This window comes from Ips typographus, linkage group LG14 (genome assembly GCF_016097725.1).
Source record: "Ips typographus isolate SLU linkage group LG14, UJ_Ityp_2.0, whole genome shotgun sequence".
In the NCBI taxonomy this organism is placed as follows: domain Eukaryota; kingdom Metazoa; phylum Arthropoda; class Insecta; order Coleoptera; family Curculionidae; genus Ips; species Ips typographus.
The window spans coordinates 1,250,906-1,267,679 of record NC_138435.1 but is presented as its reverse complement, the minus strand read 5'-3'; the positions used below and the strand labels follow the sequence as shown (position 1 = coordinate 1,267,679).

General features: G+C 35.5%; 1 protein-coding gene across 6 annotated transcripts in view; it reads left to right on the top strand.

The window, feature by feature from the left end:
• Positions 1-16,774, top strand: part of LOC145737938 (uncharacterized) — a 116,405-nt gene that overhangs the window by 93,430 nt on the left and 6,201 nt on the right. For 5 of the 6 annotated variants that reach the window (XM_081992777.1, XM_081992775.1, XM_081992776.1 and 2 more), the window contains 8 exons: positions 1,828-2,078; positions 2,134-2,437; positions 2,488-2,700; positions 2,756-2,904; positions 7,577-7,715; positions 9,561-9,757; positions 12,657-12,779; positions 12,973-13,213. In XM_081992777.1, the coding sequence (XP_081848903.1) occupies positions 1,828-2,078; positions 2,134-2,437; positions 2,488-2,700; positions 2,756-2,904; positions 7,577-7,715; positions 9,561-9,757; positions 12,657-12,779; positions 12,973-13,213 (1,617 nt within the window). The remainder of the gene's footprint in view (positions 1-1,827; positions 2,079-2,133; positions 2,438-2,487; positions 2,701-2,755; positions 2,905-7,576; positions 7,716-9,560; positions 9,758-12,656; positions 12,780-12,972; positions 13,214-16,774) is intronic. The other variant, XM_081992778.1, reaches the window with a different exon arrangement.

The following is a 16,774-nucleotide window of genomic DNA, read 5'->3' as shown; positions in this document are numbered from 1 at the left end:
TTCCCATTTTCTGGGTTGGTGCACCAAAATTTGGTCTAATTTTAAGGTTTTGGCTCAATATTGTAACAACCGCCACCATTTTGTCACTATTTCAATGAAAATGTCCTTTTAGACTAATTTTGGTCTGAAAAACACGAATTTTGGGTCTGTTTTGCCAAAATTGGCACCGTTTCGGACATAACCTAAAAAATAGTGTTTTTTGTAATTTTTGACAGTTTTCAGCGCGTGGCACCCTTAAAAAATGACATTTTTGACAAGTGACACTTGACGTCATGTTTCTACTGATAATTCAAAAATATTCGGCCAATCAAAAAAAAATTTTAAATTCAAAATTTTTTTCCTAAAATTTGGTGAGGGGCCCTTTGAAAATTGTCAAGAAAACCGTTTTTGATTTTTCTCGGACAAACGGTACGTTTCTCGAAAAAACTGTATAAAAGGAAAAAGTTGCGCTTTACCGTTGTGCCTCCATGGTAAAAATTTCAAACTTCTAACTTTAGTACGTTCCGAGATATTTGCAAAAATGTTTGACAATTTGTAATCAACTTTGACGCCCTCTAGCGGCCGAACGGCGCAACTTGGCGCCGCCCGCTCAACGTCACGTGATAGCCCTTTTCAGTAGCTTTCTTTTGTTATTTAGTGTTTATATACAGAATGTCTCAAATAAGCGAGTTATTTCCCATTTTCTGGGTTGGTGCACCAAAATTTGGTCTAATTTTAAGGTTTTGGCTCAATATTGTAACAACCGCCACTATTTCAATGAAAATGTCCTTTTAGACTAATTTTGGTCTGAAAAACACGAATTTTGGGTCTGTTTTGCCAAAATTGGTATCGTTTCGGACATAACCTAAAAAATAGTGTGTTTTGTAATTTTTGACAGTTTTCAGCGCGTGGCACCCTTAAAAAATGACATTTTTGACAAGTGACACTTGACGTCATGTTTCTACTGATAATTCAAAAATATTCGGCCAATCAAAAAAAAATTTTAAATTCAAAATTTTTTTCCTAAATTTTGGTGGGGACCCCTTTGAAAATTGTCAAGAAAACCGTTTTTGATTTTTCTCGGACAAACGGTACGTTTCTCGAAAAAACTGTATAAATAGGAAAAGTTGCGTGGTACTGTTGTGCATCCGTGGTAAAAATTTCAAACCTCTAACTTTAGTAGTTTCCGAGATATTTGCAAAAATGTTTGAAAATTTGTAATCAACTTTGACGCCCTCTAGCGGCCGAACGGCGCAACTTGGCGCCGCCCGCTCAACGTCACGTGATAGCCCTTTTCAGTAGCTTTCTTTTGTTATTTAGTGTTCATATAACAGAATGTTTCAAATAAGCGAGTTATTGGCCATTTTTGGTAAAAGTGTACCAAATTTGTGCTTAAAATGACTGGTTTTCCTGACCTACTATACCGACAGCCGCCATATTGGATTTCAAACTGTCAAAGTGGTCATTTTGACTAATTTCGGTCTGGAAAACACGATTTTTAGCTTAGTTTTGCCAAAAGTGGCACCGTTTTTAACATAACCTACAAAATTGACAATGTGTCAAAATTTGATAGTTGAGTCAAATCAAAAATCCACCTCGTCCAAACTAAGCGGCGTAGAAAGCTGGAATTTTTTTTGACATTTAAAGGACAACCTACTTAACTACCGTACCAAGTTTCAGCCAGATCGGTTCATCAGGGACGCGTCAGTAAAAGTTCAAACGCTTCCCCAGTATGCAAAAAAACAGTTTTCTGCTAAATAATCCACTATTTTCAGTGTAGTAATGCAAAAAGCTGTATTTGTGAGTAATTTGAACATCCATAAAATGTTTGGAATTTCTGTTTTTTAGGATAGGAACCAAGGGAAATGGAACCTGCCTACTAAGCCAACAGATGATCAAAGAGACCGTTGATCTGAAGCCAATCGGAACGATCCACGACCAAGAATTTGACTTGTACATCAAAAAAATTGACTGTCAAATTGTGCTGGAACCATCTCAACCAAACCACCAGCACCACAGCCTCCAAAACGATCACTATGGAAACCTTCCAGCCCACTCGAGCAGCACCAATTACTATCAAACACCGCCTGTCGATTCAGGTTTGTTTCTGACATTCGACAGACGACAAAATGACGTAATTTTCCGATTACCAAGGAAACGATCAAGGCGTCATCCAAACCGTAGTTAGCATCGCGTCTGGACCGAACAGTGTCTTGCACCCGAGTCTGGATATCCTGGTTTCCGGGGACAGCTTAGGGCCTCATCAGGACAACCGTATTCCACAGTTTGGTGGTGATTTTAGTGCGCAGAATCACTACGGAGTAGGCAGACCGTATTTGCCAGAGTATGACGGTTCTGGCGCAGCTCCAAGACCTCCACAAGGTGGTTTTACCATTGATCGCAGAAAGTACCAATCAAGTGACAGTCATGACAGTTCGTTTGAGTCGGAAAGTTGGGGGTAAACAATGTTTAAACGTCCGGAACAAATCTAGATCATTTTTTGGGTAGATTCAGTATGGAGAAACCGTTCAACTACTACGATCACTACGGTAAACCATCCCCAAACCATTCAGACCAATACGGTTCAGTTATTCCCCATCCAGACGACTACAACAAGCAACCTGGCCGCGATTATCTGCATCGTAGGCCAGTTTCGGGGTACGTTTACCCCAGACCTTTAACACCCACTGGGGGGCGTTACGAGCCAGGCACCTCAGCTAGGTTTGTGCGGTAGCTTTACGGAGCCTGTTCAGATTGGTTTAAATGGGTGTTGCAGGCCCCGCCCACCTCCCACCACCTCGTTCAGACCACCAATCAGCGCAAGACCTGCTGCACAGCTGACCAAGCGTCGGTATCAAAGTGTGACCCAAAGTGTGGGCAATAATGGGGAGCAAGTGACGTCAATCATCACCGAGCTTCCTCATGGTAAGTTTTTCGATAATGACGATTTTTAAACATGAAACCCAATGAAGTACTAAAGTTAGGTTAGTGTGTTTTGGATATGTTTGACAGTCTTTCACAATGATTTGCCAAAAAAAAATCTTTAAACGCCGTAGTGAAATCGATTTGATTGGTATTTGCGAAAAGCCCATCACCTTTTAAGAAAAGGCCGAGATGCATTACACTAGACGGTTCGTTAAACCGCAAATTGTCTTATTATTTCGGAACTAATTCGGTGGAATCTAACAAGCATAAACAATGGGGCAATTAAAGCAAACGTCTAGCAGACAAGGGCAATGCTAAAGTATAACAAATTAATGGAGAAAAACGCGAAATTCGACCGCAAATAATGCACTAGTAAGTTGCATCATCGGTGATTTGTCAAAAATGATTAAATCTGCTATTAAATAACGTTGAAGGCTGTAGCATATTTGTCCGGTTGCAACAATTTACAATGACCTATTGTGTTGTTTTTGAATGCATAACTAATTTTGCTATTATTGAGCGATGAAAAAAATGTACTTGTTTCACCTAATTTAAGGTCCTTTGGTATGAATATGCCCTTTGCTGGGCATTGGAACCCTCAAGCACTTTTTGCTTGATTGTAACTTTTTTATTTGAACTCTTGTAGATTTCACTAAAACACCGCTAGAAAGAGGATAAAAAAAGACTACAAAATGAGCCAAAACTGGCCTCTCTAGCTCTTCAAGTTACCGAGAAATTGAATTTCAAAAAGTAGTAAAAATAGTTATTTATGTATTAAGTGCGTTGCCCTTGGCAACGCGCGATAAAGTAAACCACCGCCTACTACACTAGAAAGCCTAGAGGGTGCTTGTCAAAAATTCCAATATGGCGGTGACAGTTTGCGTTTGTTTGTATTGTGGAAATTGAGTTTTTTGAAGATTAGATGAATTTTTACGGTTTAAAATCAAAACTTGAGGTTATTTGCGTAAGTTAACACTATACTCAAGGGTAAGTACCAGTGCTTTCTAGTACAGTAAACTTATTAGGTACTTGTTACATGCACAGGTATGTGAGTTACATTTTAAAGCAACAAAAATAACTTTCAATGAATGTTCTTGGTAATAACATAAAAACCATTTACCAGTTTTGCTTACCTAGTTTCAAGGATTTACAGATTTTCTTGTATTGAACAGTGTTTAAAGTTGTTTGCTGTGTGTTGTACTTTCCAGGACAAATGTTCTAACCAATTTGTTTAGGCTGGACTTGATTGTGCATACAAAGCTCTATCTAATACATATCTGGATCAGGAACGAACCTTTTTCTGATTTTTCACTCACAACTTGCAATCAACCACACGAAACAATTAAAAAAATACATATTTTTTATTGCATCTGCATACATTTGTGTATAAAACGAAAACCGCTAACGCCGCAATTAAAAGTGACATTTTAGGCTTTCTAGTATACAGGTGTGGTAAATCCAAAACCGATCATAGGAAAACCGTGTAACGGACAGAGAAACATAGATGATTGCATGTCAAAAACGGTGCCACTTTTGGCAAAACTAAGCTAAAAATCGTGTTTTCCAGACCGAAATTAGTCAAAATGACCACTTTGACAGTTTGAAATCCAATATGGCGGCTGTCGGTATAGTAGGTCAGGAAAACCAGTCATTTTAAGTACAAATTTGGTACACTTTTACCAAAAATGGCCAATAACTCGCTTATTTGAAACATTCTGTATATGAACACTAAATAACAAAAGAAAGCTACTGAAAAGGGCTATCACGTGACGTTGAGCGGGCGGCGCCAAGTTGCGCCGTTCGGCCGCTAGAGGGCGTCAAAGTTGATTACAAATTTTCAAACATTTTTGCAAATATCTCGGAAACTACTAAAGTTAGAGGTTTGAAATTTTTACCACGGATGCACAACAGTACCACGCAACTTTTCCTATTTATACAGTTTTTTCGAGAAACGTACCGTTTGTCCGAGAAAAATCAAAAACGGTTTTCTTGACAATTTTCAAAGGGGTCCCCACCAAAATTTAGGAAAAAAATTTTGAATTTAAAATTTTTTTTTGATTGGCCGAATATTTTTGAATTATCAGTAGAAACATGACGTCAAGTGTCACTTGTGAAAAATGTCATTTTTTAAGGGTGCCACGCGCTGAAAACTGTCAAAAATTACAAAACACACTATTTTTTAGGTTATGTCTGAAACGGTGCCAATTTTGGAAAAACAGACCCAAAATTCGTGTTTTTCAGACCAAAATTAGTCTAAAAGGACATTTTCATTGAAATAGTGGCGGTTGTTACAATATTGAGCCAAAACCTTAAAATTAGACCAAATTTTGGTGCACCAACCCAGAAAATGGGAAATAACTCGCTTATTTGAGACATTCTGTATATAAACACTAAATAACAAAAGAAAGCTACTGAAAAGGGCTATCACGTGACGTTGAGCGGGCGGCGCCAAGTTGCGCCGTTCTGCCGCTAGAGGGCGTCAAAGTTGATTACAAATTTTCAAACATTTTTGCAAATATCTCGGAAACTACTAAAGTTAGAGGTTTGAAATTTTTACCACGGATGCACAACAGTACCACGCAACTTTTCCTATTTATACAGTTTTTTCGAAAAACGTACCGTTTGTCCGAGAAAAATCAAATACTGTTTTTTTTGACAATTTTCAAAGGGGTCCCCCCACCAAATTTTAGGAAAAAAATTTTGAATTTAAATTTTTTTTTGATTGGCCGAATATTTTTGAATTATCAGTAGAAACATGACGTCAAGTGTCACTTGTCAAAAATGTCATTTTTTAAGGGTGCCACGCGCTGAAAACTGTCAAAAATTACAAAACACACTATTTTTTAGGTTATGTCTGAAACGGTGCCAATTTTGGAAAAACAGACCCAAAATTCGTGTTTTTCAGACCAAAATTAGTCTAAAAGGACATTTTCATTGAAATAGTGGCGGTTGTTACAATATTGAGCCAAAACCTTAAAATTAGACCAAATTTTGGTGCACCAACCCAGAAAATGGGAAATAACTCGCTTATTTGAGACATTCTGTATATAAACACTAAATAACAAAAGAAAGCTACTAAAAAGGGCTATCACGTGACGTTGAGAGGGCGGCGCCAAGTTGCGCCGTTCGGCCGCTAGAGGGCGTCAAAGTTGATTACAAATTTTCAAACATTTTTGCAAATATCTCGGAAACTACTAAAGTTAGAGGTTTGAAATTTTTACCACGGATGCACAACAGTACCACGCAACTTTTCCTATTTATACAGTTTTTTCGAGAAACGTACCGTTTGTCTGAGAAAAATCAAAAACGGTTTTCTTGACAATTTTCAAAGGGGTCTCCACCAAAATTTAGGAAAAAAATTTTGAATTTAAAATTTTTTTTTGATTGGCCGAATATTTTTGAATTATCAGTAGAAACATGACGGTGCCTAACCTAACCTAACCAACCCAGAAAATCGCTAATAATTCGCTTATTTGAAACATTCTGTATATAAACAAATATCTGTATATACAAACAAAGTAAGTGTTGCATTAATTTCATCTGCTTTTTTCTAAATGCAACGCTTTTTAGTCTGGATCAAGTTCTGGACATTATTTTTTACCTCCTAGGATATGAAATAGCCTTTCTACGCCGGCAGTACAGGTACACAATAGGCTTGTTTTAGACCGCTTGAAAAAAAAAGTAATTTAAACAGCAACAGAACAAAATTCCGCAGTACCTTTTATTGTCCGTTTTAAGGTTAGTTTTTCCCATACTTTAACAATAAAAAAAAGCGCACCCAATTGCATCTAAATTGACAAAAACATCCTTGACTGGGTGCGTTTATAACTCACTGAAACCAGTCAAATGCCCGACAGTGCTAAGGTAGCATCTTCGGCTACCATCGAGGTGTTAAAGCAATACAATTACGCAAAAACCGCTTTTGTATGGTAATGCCTGGGAAATTTACATCATCCACACGGTCAAATTGTTTATACTTCTATTTTTTATTTTATTTTTTTAGTGGGTAATTAGTTCTCGTGCTTGTATGGAGTGAATTTTCAATGAAAAATGTTTTTTTGACTGAAATAGTCAAAAATGGTGCTTCGGACTAGATGCGTCGTGTATTTGTGGTGTTTTAGTGCTTTTCTGGTTGTTAACGGATCGATTATTATTATTCAAGATGCCAAAGGTAAATCAAAGATGGTTTGGAACACCTTGACTAAAAAATCCCAGATTTTCACACCAATATCATTCAATCATTGTTTTCCATATTAAAGGTCGTTTATGGTGTTTGATTACGATCGGTTGTTGCATTGTTTTTCTCAAGTTTTATGGTGAACAAATTGCTTGTTTTGATTATCTAATTAGACAATAATTGCATAAATTACCAATCACTGAAAAACTTAAATTTTACAATTTTTTTTAATTTTTTCAAATAACTGAGTTACTCCCGGTTGCACTTTATTACACAGGGACACAGTTTTCAAGGAATATTTTCCTTAGGACACCCTGTAGGGCAAAAGTAGTATAGAAATTTCCCACAACTTTCCTCTTTTACAGTTTTTTGATACTTTGAATTTGCTAAAGTCTAGGATCTGACAGTTTTAGAGCTGAAATTTTGAGAGTAAAAATTTAAAAAAAAAATGGATGATTTTAGTGTTAAATTTTTGCAAAAATCACTCTTTTTCAGCCTGTTTTCGACGTACAATGGCCGGAAGTCGCACTGTCAGAAGTTTGGTTAGGAAACTGGCCATTTGCGAGACTGCAGAACAATGTCAAAAAGAATGCGGCGATGAAAGACAGTTTACCTGTGAAGGATTCAATTACAGGTAAAATTACTTTACTATTATTCAGATAGAATGGTAAATATATACAGGGTGTTTCCTAATATATGCGATAAACACGTTGCAAAAGGTCTAGGAACCTTCAAGAAGGCCAGAAAGTTCTGCAAAAGGTCTAAAAACATCTAGGAATTTGGAGAAAACACTAAAAACCTTCAAGAAGACCAAAAAATGTTGCAAAAGGACTGGGAACTTGCAAAACGTGCTAGGAATGTTGCAGAACGTTTGAAAATCTTAAAAAAGACCCAGAAATGTTGCAAAAGGTTTAAAAACCTACAAAATGACCAAGAAATTAGGCAAAAGGACTAAAAACCTTCAAGAAGGCCAGAAAGTTCTGCAAAAAGGTCTAAAAACATCTAGGAATTTAGAAAAAAGACTAAAAACCTTCAAGAAGACCTAAAAATATTGCAAAAGGACTGGGAACTTGCAAAACGTCCTAGGAATGTTGCAGAACGTTTGAAAATCTTAAAAAAGACCCAGAAATGTTGCAAAAGGTTTAAAAACCTACAAAACGATCTAGGAATTTGGAAAAAAGACTAAAAACCTTCAAGAAGACCTAAAAATGTTGCAAAAGGACTGGGAACTTGCAAAACGTGCTAGGAATGTTGCAGAACGTTTGAAAATCTTAAAAAAGACCCGGAAATGTTGCAAAAGGTTTAAAAACCTACAAAACCATCTAGGAATTAGGCAAAAGGACTAAAAACCTTCATGAAGGCCAGAAAGTTCTGCAAAAGGTCTAAAAACATCTAGGAATTTGGAAAAAAGACTAAAAACCTTCAAGAAGACCTAAAAATGTTGCAAAAGGACTGGGAACTTGCAAAACGTCCTAGGGATGTTGCAGAACGTTTGAAAATCTTAAAAAAGACCCGGAAATGTTGCAAAAGGTTTAAAAACCTACAAAATGACCAAGGAATTAGGCAAAAGGACTAAAAACCTTCAAGAAGGCCAGAAAGTTCTGCAAAAGGTCTAAAAACATCTAGGAATTCGGAAAAAAGACTAAAAACCTTCAAGAAGACCTAAAAATGTTGCAAAAGGACTGGGAACTTGCAAAACGTCCTAGAAATCTTGCAGAACATTTGAAAATCTTAAAAAAGACCCAGAAATGTTGCAAAAGGTTTAAAAACCTACAAAATGACCAAGGAATTAGGCAAAAGGACTAAAAACCTTCAAGAAGGCCAGAAAGTTCTGCAAAAGGTCTGAAAACATCTAGGAATTTGGAAAAAAGACTAAAAACCTTCAAGAAGACCTAAAAATGTTGCAAAAAGACTGGGAACTTGCAAAACGTCCTAGGGATCTTGCAGAACGTTTGAAAATCTTAAAAAAGACCCAGAAATGTTGCAAAAGGTTTAAAAACCTACAAAATGACCAAGGAATTGGGCAAAAGGACTAAAAACCTTCAAGAAGGCCAGAAAGTTTTGCAAAAGGTCTAAAAACATCTAGGAATTTGGAAAAAAGACTAAAAACCTTCAGGAAGACCAAAAAATGTTGCAAAAGGACTGGGAACTTGCAAAACGTCCTAGGAATGTTGCAGAACGTTTGAAAATCTTAAAAAAGACCCGGAAATGTTGCAAAAGGTTTAAAAACCTACAAACCGATCTAGGAATTAGGCAAAAGGACTAAAAACCTTCAAGAAGGCCTAGGAATGTTGCAGAATGTCTACAAATATTGCAAACGGATTAAAAACCTTTAAAACGGTATAAAAGTGTTATATCAGCTTTTTTTTTTCGAACAAAATTTGCATGTTGCAAAATGTTTGGCATTTATTAAGGAAACACTCTAAAAAACGTGATTAATAGCCAAAAATGTTAGAAAAACAAAAAATATTTAACTTAGATTAGACGCAACAGGACAAGGCAAAGGAACCTGCGAACTACTGGACTTACCGCTCTCCAGACTTGACCTTAATAGAGAAATTCTCGCAGACCAAATGTACGATTTATATACCAGGGACAGAAATTGTGACAATTATTATCCAGCAGTTAATGGTTATGGAAATAATGGGAAAAAGGATTGGCAAAGACCGTATTATGGTAAGTTTATGTTTTATTTTAGTCTTGGTTGGTATTGTTTACGCCACGTTCGACCTCCCAGTCAAATAGGGCTTCATCGAGGTTCTCCACTTGGTTCAATTGGTTCTCGAAAAGAATTTGGGACACTAGCATTAAATTTACAAGCGTCCAGTACTCCACCCATATATGATTGATTTGTTCCTTTAGTTCTTCCAACTGATCTAACTGCTCCATGTCACACTTTGCTAAAAGTTGTTATCCGGATTATACGTACATATAAAATTTGACAATTTGGACACCTCAAAGAGAGCCGATTTCCAAAAACTACTCAACAAACATACTTTTTTTTTTTTTATTTGAAAATGGAAAAACAGAGTGAAAATGACACGAAATTGATTGCAATTTGGTTTTAGATGACTCTAGAAATTCCAGAGAATTGGTTTCCATAAAAAAAATCACACTTTTTGGATTTTTTACAACAGAGAACACATTTTGGGCAATTTTGATGTAATCTGTCTAAAACATGAGAAAACGCTAGTTGATTCTAATTGGTATTGTGGATGTTATACCGGGTGATTGAAATATATAGTTTAGGCTACAAACTGGTCAAAAAAGCCACCCTATAACTGTCAAAATTACCGAGTGACAGCTTGTCAAAGTGAATAGAGCACATTTTAGGCAATTTTGATGTAATCAGACTAAAACTTGAGAAAACGCTAGTTGATTCTAATTGGTATTGTGGATGTTATACTGGGTGATTGAAATACATAGTTTAGGCTACAAACTGGTAAAAAAAGCCACCCTATAACTGTCAAAATTACCGAGTGACAGCTTGTCAAAGTGAATAGTGTACATTTTAGGCAATTTTGATGTAATCAGGCTAAAACTTGAGAAAACGCTAGTTGATTCTAATTGGTATTGTGGATGTTATACCGGGTGATTGAAATACATAGTTTAGGCTACAAACTGGTCAAAAAAACCACCCTATAACTGTCAAAATTACCAAGTGACAGCTTGTCAAAGTGAATAGTGCACATTTTAGGCAATTTTGATGTAATCAGGCTAAAACTTGAGAAAACGCTAGTTGATTCTAATTGGTATTGTGGATGTTATACCGGGTGATTGAAATACATAGTTTAGGCTACAAACTGGTCAAAAAACCCACCCTATAACTGTCAAAATTACCAAGTGACAGCTTGTCAAAGTGAATAGTGCACATTTTAGGCAATTTTGATGTAATCTGTCTAAAACTTGAGAAAACGCTGGTTGATTCTAATTGGTATTGTGGATCTTATACCGGGTGATTGAAATACATAGTTTAGGCTACAAACTGGTAAAAAAAGCCACCCTGTAACTGTCAAAATTACCGAGTGACAGCTTGTCAAAGTGAATAGAACACATTTTAGGCAATTTTGATGTAATCTGTCTAAAACTTGAGAAAACGCTAGTTGATTCTAATTGGTATTGTGGATGTTATACCGGGTGATTGAAATACATAGTTTAGGCTACAAACTGGTCAAAAAAGCCACCCCATAACTGTCAAAATTACCGAGTGACAGCTTGTCAAAGTGAATAGAGCACATTTTAGGCAATTTTGATGTAATCAGTCTAAAACTTGAAACGACTTCAGTTAATTCTAATTGGTATTGTGGATGTTATACCGGGTGATTGAAATATATAGTTTAGGCTACAAACTGGTCAAAAAAGCCACCCTATAACTGTCAAAATTACCAAGTGACAGCTTGTCAAAGTGAATAGAGCACATTTTAGGCAATTTTGATGTAATCAGACTAAAACTTGAGAAAACGCTGGTTGATTCTAATTGGTATTGTGGATGTTATACCGGGTGATTGAAATACATAGTTTAGGCTACAAACTGGTGAAAAAAGCCACCCTATAACTGTCAAAATTACCGAGTGACAGCTTGTCAAAGTGAATAGAGCACATTTTAGGCAATTTTGATGTAATCAGTCTAAAACTTGAAACGACTTCAGTTAATTCTAATTGGTATTGTGGATGTTATACCGGGTGATTGAAATATATAGTTTAGGCTACAAACTGGTCAAAAAAGCCACCCTATAACTGTCAAAATTACCAAGTGACAGCTTGTCAAAGTGAATAGAGCACATTTTAGGCAATTTTGATGTAATCAGACTAAAACTTGAGAAAACGCTGGTTGATTCTAATTGGTATTGTGGATGTTATACCGGGTGATTGAAATACATAGTTTAGACTACAAACTGGTGAAAAAAGCCACCCTATAACTGTCAAAATTACCGACTGACAGCTTGTCAAAATGAATAGAGCGTAATCAGTTAAATTATGACAATCTGAAGACATATACAGACATAAATAATTTGACAATTTATAGATATGGAAAGACTTTCAATAGTAATTCTAACAATGTCAAGACATCCTTTATTTTGACAATTTTTAGACATATTACTGGCTTTAACTTGACAATTTAAAGACAACAAGAATTGATTCTGACTACGTAGACATCCAGACAAGAGTTTTTGACAATTTGAAGGTTTACATGAATAAGTATTTTGGTAGAGAGTAAAACTAGAGTGGCCATAGTAAATTTGGATTGATTTCCACTAAACAACACGTTATGCGCCATAAGAACATAATGCAATACAAATTAATGAATAAACTCAATTATACTCACGCAAATTGGCACTCAATTACGCTCTGAAGTTATGGCTGAAGCAGGAAATGTCATTTTTGACAGCTGAGATGCATTGACTGGTATCACAGTGATGCGTGATTGTTTTCCTGATGTTGTCATGGTAAAAAAAGTGTTGTTGTGTATTTCAGCAACTGAACGGTAACTTTGCACTATTAACCGATTTAGTAGGAAAAATAAATAAGTTACAGGGTGTTTGGTTAATTTTTCGTCAAAATAATTATCTTACAGATAGAAGACCCACAGACTTAGGTCGACCATTAAGACCAATAGACCGATGGGAGGATGACTATGTAAACCCTCCTGCAAGGTTGCCATCTCCATCAATCCCAAACTATGAAAATCGTAGAGGAGGTAGGTTTGTTTGGGATGTTTTGTGTATCAGATTTCCTTAAACTATTATTATATCAATTTTTTTTTGTGTGAATTTCATAGCTAAGCACTGCCTTTAGGATGAATTGTACTCGAAATTGTTAAGTTTAGACGCAAATTGCAATAAAACCAAAATTAAAACGATTTTTGAGTTTTTTTGTTCTGTTTTTTTCAGACTATTCATACCATCACTCACACGAATCACACAGCAGTCACAGTCACCACCACAACGAACACACCACAGTAGATAGATACGATAATCGGCCTGGAATACCATACAGAACGGTTCCCTACCTCCCCGCTCACCCGAAACGGTTCCCGGTGATTATCCAGTTGGATTATGACCGGAAATATCCAGAAAGTGGTAATCCCCGCGACCAAACGCCATCTGGATGGCAGTATGGTCACAATTATAGGTAGATATAGCATGGTTTTTTAAATTTTGTCTTTAAGTGGCTTAGGACCTTTTGGTATGGTAGACCTGATACAGGATGATTAAAATAGCACTCAGTAACTGTCAAAATTACTGAATGACAGCTTGTCAAAGTGAATAAAACACATTATAGGCAATTTTAATGGTCTAAAACTTGAGAAGACGCTGGTTAATTCTAATTGGTATTGTGGATGTTATACAGGGTGATTAAAACGCAAAGTTTAGGCTACAAATTGGTAAAAAAAACCACCCTGTAACTATTAAAATAAATGGGGACTTTGACAGTATGAAAACTGGTGAAAAAAATATAGTGAGCTCAGTGAAGTTTGGTTATGTTATTCTGCATTATATTGCGGGGGTAATATCCCTAGTGGAGCAAAATAAAAAATTGCCAAAATTGTAATTTTTGAATGATTGTAACTTTTTTATTAGAACTCTTATAAATTTCACTAAAACGCCATTAGAAAAAGGAGAAAAAATACTACAAAACTGGCCTCTCTAGCTACAAAATTGCCCATAAAACCCACTTGGAGTGACCTAATCTCAATTTTAAGTACATTTTTGGAATCCTCATTAAATTTCCTATCACATAACCTGAAAAAACACTAAAAAATTGGATACAGTCAAGGAAAAAAACGCTGTCAAAATTTGTACTACAAAAGTCTAGGTTTAAAGGACAGTCGGTGAGAAAATTGCCCAGAAAACCCACTTGGAGACATCTAATCATAATTTTAACCACATTTTTGGAATTCTATTTAAATTTCTTATCCCATAACCTAGAAAAACACAAAAAAATTGGGTACTGTCAAGGAAAAAAATGCTGTCAAAGTTTGTACTGCAAAAAACACAGTTTAAAATACAGTCGGTTACAAAATTGTCCATAAAGCCCACTTGGAGTGACCTAATCTCAATTTTAAGTACATTTTTGGAATCCTCATTAAATTTCCTATCACATAACCTGAAAAAACACTAAAAAATTGGGTACAGTCAAGGAAAAAAACGCTGTCAAAATTTGTACTACAAAAGTCTAGGTTTAAAGGACAGTCGGTGAGAAAATTGCCCAGAAAACCCACTTGGAGACATCTAATTATAATTTTAACCACATTTTTGGAATTCTACTTAAATTTCTTATCCCATAACCTAGAAAAACACAAAAAAATTGGGTACTGTCAAGGAAAAAAATGCTGTCAAAGTTTGTACTGCAAAAAACACAGTTTAAAATACAGTCGGTTACAAAATTGCCTATAAAGCCCACTTGGAGTGACCTAATCTCAATTTTAAGTACATTTTTGGAATCCTCATTAAATTTCCTATCACATAACCTAAAAAAACACTAAAAAATTGGGTACAGTCAAGGAAAAAACGCTGTCAAAATTTGTACTACAAAAGTCTAGGTTTAAAGGACAGTTGGTGAGAAAATTGCCCAGAAACCCACTTGGAGACATCTAATCGTAATTTTAACCACATTTTTGGAATTCTACTTAAATTTCTTATCCCATAACCTAGAAAAACACAAAAAAATTGGGTACTGTCAAGGAAAAAAATGCTGTCAAAGTTTGTACTGCAAAAAACTCGGTTTAAAGGACATTCGGTTACAAAATTGCCCATAAAGCCCACTTGGAGTGACCTAATCTCAATTTTAAGTACATTTTTGGAATCCTCATTAAATTTCCTATCACATAACCTGAAAAAACACTAAAAAATTGGGTACAGTCAAGGAAAAAAACGCTGTCAAAATTTGTACTACAAAAGTCTAGGTTTAAAGGACAGTCGGTGAGAAAATTGCCCAGAAAACCCACTTGGAGACATCTAATTATAATTTTAACCACATTTTTGGAATTCTACTTAAATTTCTTATCCCATAACCTAGAAAAACACAAAAAAATTGGGTACTGTCAAGGAAAAAAATGCTGTCAAAGTTTGTACTGCAAAAAACACAGTTTAAAATACAGTCGGTTACAAAATTGCCTATAAAGCCCACTTGGAGTGACCTAATCTCAATTTTAAGTACATTTTTGGAATCCTCATTAAATTTCCTATCACATAACCTAAAAAAACACTAAAAAATTGGGTACAGTCAAGGAAAAAACGCTGTCAAAATTTGTACTACAAAAGTCTAGGTTTAAAGGACAGTTGGTGAGAAAATTGCCCAGAAACCCACTTGGAGACATCTAATCGTAATTTTAACCACATTTTTGGAATTCTACTTAAATTTCTTATCCCATAACCTAGAAAAACACAAAAAAATTGGGTACTGTCAAGGAAAAAAATGCTGTCAAAGTTTGTACTGCAAAAAACTCGGTTTAAAGGACAGTCGGTTACAAAATTGCCCATAAAGCCCACTTGGAGTGACCTAATCTCAATTTTAAGTACATTTTTGGAATCCTCATTAAATTTCCTATCACATAACCTAAAAAAAACACTAAAAAATTGGGTCCAGTCATGGAAAAAAACGCTGTCAAAGTTTGTACTGCAAAAAACTCGGTTTAAAGGACAGTCGGTGAGAAAATTGCCCAGAAAACCCACTTGGAGACATCTAATCATAATTTTAACCACATTTTTGGAATTCTACTTAAATTTCTTATCCCATAACCTAGAAAAACACAAAAAAATTGGGTACTGTCAAGGAAAAAAATGCTGTCAAAGTTTGTACTGCAAAAAACACAGTTTAAAATACAGTCGGTTACAAAATTGCCTATAAAGCCCACTTGGAGTGACCTAATCTCAATTTTAAGTACATTTTTGGAATCCTCATTAAATTTCCTATCACATAACCTAAAAAAACACTAAAAAATTGGGTACAGTCAAGGAAAAAACGCTGTCAAAATTTGTACTACAAAAGTCTAGGTTTAAAGGACAGTTGGTGAGAAAATTGCCCAGAAACCCACTTGGAGACATCTAATCGTAATTTTAACCACATTTTTGGAATTCTACTTAAATTTCTTATCCCATAACCTAGAAAAACACAAAAAAATTGGGTACTGTCAAGGAAAAAAATGCTGTCAAAGTTTGTACTGCAAAAAACTCGGTTTAAAGGACATTCGGTTACAAAATTGCCCATAAAGCCCACTTGGAGTGACCTAATCTCAATTTTAAGTACATTTTTGGAATCCTCATTAAATTTCCTATCACATAACCTAAAAAAAACACTAAAAAATTGGGTCCAGTCATGGAAAAAAACGCTGTCAAAGTTTGTACTGCAAAAAACTCGGTTTAAAGGACAGTCGGTTACAAAATTGCCCATAAAGCCCACTTGGAGTGACCTAATCTCAATTTTAAGTACATTTTTGGAATCCTCATTAAATTTCCTATCACATAACCTAAAAAAAACACTAAAAAATTGGGTCCAGTCATGGAAAAAAACGCTGTCAAAGTTTGTACTGCAAAAAACTCGGTTTAAAGGACAGTCGGTGAGAAAATTGCCCAGAAAACCCACTTGGAGACATCTAATCATAATTTTAACCACATTTTTGGAATTCTACTTAAATTTCTTATCCCATAACCTAGAAAAACACAAAAAAATTGGGTACTGTCAAGGAAAAAA